The sequence below is a fragment of the Macadamia integrifolia genome, chromosome 7 (genome assembly GCF_013358625.1).
Source record: "Macadamia integrifolia cultivar HAES 741 chromosome 7, SCU_Mint_v3, whole genome shotgun sequence".
NCBI classification, from domain to species: Eukaryota; Viridiplantae; Streptophyta; class Magnoliopsida; order Proteales; family Proteaceae; genus Macadamia; species Macadamia integrifolia.
Window position 1 is genome coordinate 27,133,909 of NC_056563.1, and position 7,169 is coordinate 27,141,077.

At 40.1% G+C, this 7,169-nt stretch overlaps 1 protein-coding gene across 1 annotated transcript in view; it reads left to right on the top strand.

The window, feature by feature from the left end:
• The first annotated feature begins 1,758 nt into the window (after positions 1–1,758).
• The window catches only part of LOC122083924 (la-related protein 1C), a 21,709-nt gene continuing 16,298 nt past the window's right edge, over positions 1,759–7,169 (top strand). The window contains exons 1-4 of the mRNA XM_042651868.1: positions 1,759–2,570; positions 2,694–3,285; positions 3,361–3,517; positions 3,650–3,740. Coding sequence (XP_042507802.1) covers positions 2,103–2,570; positions 2,694–3,285; positions 3,361–3,517; positions 3,650–3,740 — 1,308 coding nt within the window. The 5' untranslated portion in view covers positions 1,759–2,102. The remainder of the gene's footprint in view (positions 2,571–2,693; positions 3,286–3,360; positions 3,518–3,649; positions 3,741–7,169) is intronic.

Sequence of the window (7,169 nt, forward strand, 5' to 3'; positions counted from 1 at the left end):
TGGTTCACCCAAATCCGAGTTAAAATGAGGGAGATATGATCATTTGAAATTGGAGCAATGTGATAGCCTGAAATGAAATCTTAGTAGGAGTGGCGTAGGCTACACCGGTGGCTCGCGAAACAGAGGCGCAGATCTGGCTGTAGATCTCATCAAAAGGTATCTCTTAATATGAACCGTCCGATTAAACCAACAGACAATAGATCTAAATCATAGGATTTGAATTTCTCAAAGTCAAAGATGACGTCAACGTGACAAAGGCACTGACATCGAAAGGCGTGTTGTCGACTTACCATTGGCTATGTCAACGCAAAATTCGGATCTAAGTCGGCTTAACCCATAAAAGATAATCATTAAAAGACCATTAGATCTGGATCTATAAGATCTAGTTGATACATATCTAAGGGATTGGAATCTAAGCTTCGGTGATGATGTACATGTGACACACACTAGTCAATGCAATACAATGTAGCATCAGACCATCATATCTAATACACTCCACCAATGAGAAGCCTCGAGTAAGCATCTTCAATGCAAGCTCTTGCACGAAACGTCAGATCTGAATTTGACCGACATGGCTCAATCTAAGCCGTGTATTAAGGATCCCTCTGATTCTCTTATATACACATAAGCCCCCGTCTTCATATTTTTAGTGCTAAACACCCTTCATCAACTAAGATCTTCAAAATCTCAAAATTACACAAAAGCCTTGAAATTTTAAAAATAAAAATCTGAAAAATCCACCCAACACCTAGATCATATCTGTTGATTTTCTGATTTGGTTTTTCGAACCGATTTCACAGAGATACATGTAACTTTTTCATACGATATCCGATCAAGATTACAAATGACAAATAAGGATTAAAAAAAAAATTCTTTGGAATTATTGAGGGAGAGGGAGCCGGATCTAGATTCAGATCCTCTCCAATCATTGGGTCGTTCAATAAGACATCCAACAACTAGGAGAACTCAGACATGCATCCGATAGCTAGATACATGGGCACACACCCCAGCTGTCAGACGCCTCATTGGGCGCCCTAGTAGTTGGAGAGGATCCAAATGCAATGGAGCCAGAGGACCAATAGGAGCTAGGGGTAGAGTCACAGAGGGGGGGAGGAGAGGGAAACCCAGTCATGAGAGAGAGAGAGAGAGAGAGAGAGAGAGAGAGAGAGAGAGAGAGAGAGAGAGAGAGATGTGAGAACCTTATCAACAAAATCCGTTAACGAGTAGCTTTTTTATGACCCTTTATCTTAGCATTGTTTAATAGTAAGAAAAGAAAATAAAGACCTAACCTTCTCTTAATGGGTAAAAGTGTAAAACCCATCCTCAGTGAAGACACCAAATAAGAGCCCTTTTGTTTCCAAACTAGGTTTCTAACATAATCCCTTAGTTTGCGTGAACCCTAATGCGTATATAGCAATCAGGAGATACTCTATTCCATTAACTTTTATGGTCAAGGATGGCTCACTTTCCCCAGATACCCTTATTTTTGTGGTAAAAAGGCAATACACCCTTTCTCATTTCCTGACAAGGCTAAAATACCAAATTTGTACCAGCATTGTGGTATTCCAGGTGTGGGAATTACAGTTGAGGGTAAAATAGTAACGGTCAGGAAATAAGAGAATGAGGGTATTTCAGAGAATTAAATGTATCATTGTGGAAGTGAGAAATTAACAATGAGGGTAAAATGGTAAACTCGTAAAAGAAGAGACGGCTCGTAAAAGAATGGAAATAGGTTGGGTATTTCAGAGAAACTAAATATCAAAAACCTTGAGACCGAAGGAGTCTTCTGAGAGCTGTGCAAGAAGTTTAAGAATAGGAGGAGAGGAGTGCGAGCGCAGGCTGTGAGAGATCCCTCGTCTCGACGCTGCTCGTGGTGCTGTCACGCCCGCGATCGGATCTTCTAGGATCCGTGTCACCGATATTTGGATCAACATGCATTGTTGAGAGAAATCTGAACCCTTTTTAATCCCTCACTTCTTTCCATCGTCAAATTTTTGTTTATTTAAACCTTATTTTGTTCGGTTTATTTTCATAATCCATTGTTGAATCACTATCAATTTGGGGGAAGAAAAGGGGAAAAAAAAAATCCTTGTTTGTTTTCGATGGCTACAACTGCTGATTCTGCTTCTGCTTCGAGTAATCACTCTCCTCGTTCATCTGGGTTATCGGCGGAGGGCCAAAATAGTCCCCAGCAATTCCGTCGAAGGAATCTATCATCTCCATGGGCGCATGTTGTTCGTGGTGAATCGGAAGCTATCCCTGCTGCCCCTTCTCCTCGGTCGCCACCGGCGGCTGCCACACCAGAGCAAACCCCTGATTGCTCCTCTGCGAAGTCTTCTCCAGAAAATTCTGAATTGGAGATTCAGACTGATAACTCAGTCAATAATAAGAGCAATGCCGCTAAGAGTAAGAAACCTGCTTGGAATAAGCCTTCCAATGGCATTGTTGAGGTTGGTCCTGTTATGGGAGCTGTCTCTTGGCCTGCTCTCTCGGAATCTACGAGGGCTTCGCCAAAATCATCATCCGATTCCTTGAAGGCTCTCTCCGATGGATCTGCTAACATCTCTCAGGTTTGATTTCCCCTGACTTTCTGATTGATTTGATTTTCGTATTCCGTGTTTTGTCTATATATTTTTTTCATGGATTCTTATTCAAGTCTGCATGCATTTCTTTGCTTTTTTTGTTCGCTTTAGGGACCTGTGATTGCATCTTCTCCGCAAAAACAACCTACTAATAATACAAACCCTATTTCGGCTCCAAACCATGCATTTCCTGTCCGTCAGAAATCAATGAAACGTGGCGGTGGTGGGGGTGGGCCGGCTAATGGTGGCTTAACTCAGCCACCACCACCACCGCCGCCACAACCTGTAGAAATGCCTCAAAACGACTCTGGTAGACTGGCAACAGTGATTCCAGATTCTTCTCCAAGAGAACCCCCACACAAGAGCAGTAGTAATTGGGAAACTGGACCGAGGGGAGGAGGTTTTGGGTCACAGCCTGATCACCCTCAGCAGCGTAGTTCATTCAGGAGGGGCAATGGGGGACCCCATCCGCGTGGAGATGGTTCTTACCATAACAACAACAACAATTTTGGAGGCAGAAGAGACCAAGATCGTGGGAACTATGAGTGGAATCCTCCTCGAAGTTTTAACGGTAGAGATGTCCACATGCAGCAGCAGGGAGTTGTTCCGAGGCCGGCCTTCATACGACCTCCGCCGCCTAGTTCTGCCCCATTTGTTAGTCCCCCGCCAGTTCGACAGTTTGGGAATCCAATGGGTTTCCCTGGTAAGTTAAAAATGGTAATGAAGTTCTATGTTTTTCTGTGGCATGGTTTGCGGCTAATATCTCTGTCTCATTCAGATATGACATCTCCAGTATATTATGTTCCTGCACCGCATCCGGATTCCCTTAGGGGTGTGCCATTTATTGCTCATGTTCCCCCTCCTGCAATATTTTTCCCTGCACCAGATCCCCAGTTGCGTGCTGTGCTAGTGAAACAAATAGATTACTATTTCAGGTATTTGTGGTTCTTGGTCTGTTTTAAATGTTAATCTTGTTTACTGACGCACTCCCCCCCCCCCTTTCGATGTGTGTTCTGTAGTTTTTTGGGTACTGAGCATACAATGCACCAATTTTCTTATTATTGCAGTTCCGAGAACTTATGTAAAGATATTTTCTTGCGACAAAATATGGATGAACAGGGTTGGGTTCCTGTTCCTTTAATAGCTGGCTTCAACCGAGTGAGTTGTTTAGGGATGAATGGACCCTTGCTTTTCTTGGTTTTGCCTTTCATGATTAATTTTGCAAGAATACCCTGCTTGTTTGTGTTAACACATGAAATTAACTCCACAGGTACACATGTGCAACTTAAATAAGGCTTAATGAGTTCAGTGCACTGTATACATATATTTTGATTATAATCATTTTCTTTTGTTTTTTTGAGACATGTCAATAATTCTTAATCTTCACATTTTTTGGCATGAGGTTCTATTGATCAGCGACACTATGGTGAATCATATAAATTTGGATGATTTTTGAAGTGATGGAAACATAGCATTCATATTTTGGCCCATGTAAACATGTGTAGAAGAAATTTTACTGGTTTATGTTAGATTTACTTTACCCTAGTATGTCATTCCACCCATATAGTGGCAAAATTGCTATAATGGTCATTGTTTTGCCTGCATACTTGCAAGAATGTAAATTCGTTGCCTTCTTTTAATATTTGTTGATGGTGCAAGAAATTTTTATCCTGGACTTGCCAAGAATATATTCTTTTGGCAACACCATGAAGCTCTACTTATCTTTTATTGTTATCTACTCTTTCAAATTCTATGACTGGTTTAGTGATTCTTAGATCTGGTCATGAAAATCCAACGGTCAGAATGACATACTGCAGTCAATTTTATATACTGGATGCTGAGACTCGTCACATTTTGCAGTTTTGGATATCTCATCCTTCTAAAAATAAACAGGCTTTAGTGTAATTGAAATCCTGGGAGCAAATTTTCTTCTTTAAGTACAATGAGAACCGAGAAGTTTACAAGTTTCTATCCTCATGGTTGTTGTGCAAAAAATATTTTAGTTGGGAAATATGTTATAGCATGTCTCAAGTTCTTGAGTTTTAATTAGAGGAGCGGCACCATGGCTAGGAAGTAGTCATGAATTTATATTCTTGTTAATTGTATTGCAAAGGACATTTACTAGGAGTTTGGTTGATTGGATGATTGGTGTGTTTTTTGAGGCATGGAGTTCTCGAGTATCATTTCCTCTTGCAGCTTATTTGTCATGAGAATTCCAGATGTTCCTCTCTCAAACATTGTTTTGGGGTCTTTCTTATGCAGGCTCAGTCTGAAAGTGCAAAACAGTGAGAGTTTATCTGTGTGATACTTGAGAAAAGAATGATTTATGTAAACTTTGTTATTCTCTTTCTAATTAATATGTCTTTGCTTCCAAGTTGAGTTTTAAGTCTTGTATGTAGCTATCCTTGATGTTGCCCAAATACCTGCCTGGTGGGAGCTCCCTTGGGCTCAAATTTTGCGGACTATTCATGCCACCATTTAGCTATGTTTAATCCAATCTGATGAAGAGATAAGGCTTTGGAAATTGGTTTGGATTTTATCTTTTGGGCAACTTCAGCCTTCATTTCAACACTTGAGAGTACAAAGGTAGCATTTAAGATGATGGGCCAACTTTCAACTCCCACCTCCATAGGCAGGCTTCCCATCCAATGGTTGATTTGACCTGGGGAGACCTCCATATGGCAGATATTAGGTGGGCTTGTCAAGGCAAGCTTGCTTTAATAGGTCGGAACTAGTAGTCTCTACAATACTGAAGTTGACACTTTCCAGGTGCCAGAAATCCAGTTCTATTTACATTTAATGCAGAATCGAAGCTGAATCTAGTTGACCCGTCTTGCAATGTTGACCGAGATGAACCCAGTCCGGTTGGATTTTCGGATTTAGTAGGATATCTTTGTATTTATTTTATTTAGGTAAAATTTTAAGTAATTTTATTTGGAAAGATATGTAATCTTTTATTTTGGGTAGCTGATAGATAAATAGGGAGTTACCAATTTAAGTTTTATTTTGTTTGTAATTTTATTGATCTAGATTTAGGAGGTATTAGGAGATCTTATTTCTATTTCAGTTTAAGATTTTAATTAGGAAGGTTTATTTTGATAAGTAGGCTTGTTACCCCATTCAATGGGCTATGTTTTTTGAGAATGAAATTGAAGTTTGAGTTTTCCGGTTAGGCATGAACTTGGTCGTGTGACCTTCCCCCCACCCCCTTGTGCGACCTCTCTTTCTCTCTCCTCTTCTTCTCTCTGTTTCTCTTTTTTCTCTTGGTGCCCTGTCTAGGTGAAGGTTGCAGCCCACAGAAACTGGGATGTTTTTCCTTTGTGACTGATCTATCTGACTTAAGATTTTGAGCGAAGGTAGTCCTTCCTTGGGCGATCAAACCCTTAAAGCTTCTTGCCTTAATACCATCCCTGTTGTGAGAAACTAGACCTGCAACTCAGGTTGTCTGAAACTACCACTCAGATCTGATCTCAGGGTTAAATACTCCTTGTTAAGTGACTTTTGCAACCAGTTCTTTCTCCCCATCTGAAATTTCAGGCCCATCGAAGCATCCTAAGGTGAACTATTCAATCCCGCAGTGGTTTGGTTTTTCCATTTCTGGTTCCCAATCCGAGGTTGAAGACAACTCCAAATCGTCGCTTGAATTGTGGCCTTAATTTTATTCCCTTGTTAATGCCCCTCCATCTCCTCCCCTGTAAACTGCATGTCTCATTTTGACCCTTCTCTTAAAGTGAAGTCACAATAATTACAATTCTACCACTCTATTATAGATTCTAGTTTATTTATAGTTGTGCCATTCCATTTAATTACAAGACGGCCATTACCTCTTCTATTTGAATCTTAATTATTTGAATGGGCTCATAAGCGATCCGATTCCGGTTTTGGAACCTGGATCCACATCACTATTCTTGTAATCTGATTTAAGTGTTCATTCTATTTGTCCTTCAGAAACACTGTTTGATAGACACAATGTAGCTTATGGTGGCAAATTCTAAAATCTTGTTTTCCCTATCGTTGAATCTCATTTGTTTTAAGCATTTCAAAAGACATTGAAAATAGAGGCTTTGACCCAGTGATTCCGACATCTATGGAGGCCCATCCTTGCTTCATGGCAGATAAATATGTTAGTGCGTTAACAGACTTGCCAGTGCCCAAGCAGTATATGCACACCTTAGGCTATATAATGCAGGAGCGCTTTCGTTGATTTGCCCGAACTCATTTGGGAATATGGATGGAGATGAACCGGGTCTAATATTGGTCTTTTGGTTCAGTAGGATATTTTGGTTTATGTATATTTTTTGGATGAATTATTTGGGTTTATATTATTTATCTTTATCTTGTAATCTTTTAGTTAGGCTAGGTTTCCTTTCATTTTTTAGTGGAAGAGTTTGATTTCATTACGAGATAAGATCATCTTCCAATTTCATTTTTAGACTACAATTAGGAGATTTTTTATTTTGTTTTATAAATACAAGGTTAATCAGAAGATTTGTAGATTTGATAATGAATTGAATAGTAAGTGGTTTAGTGCCTGTGTGGCCGGTGTTCTGCAAACTTCCTGGGGGTCTTCTGTGCTCTATCTCTTCC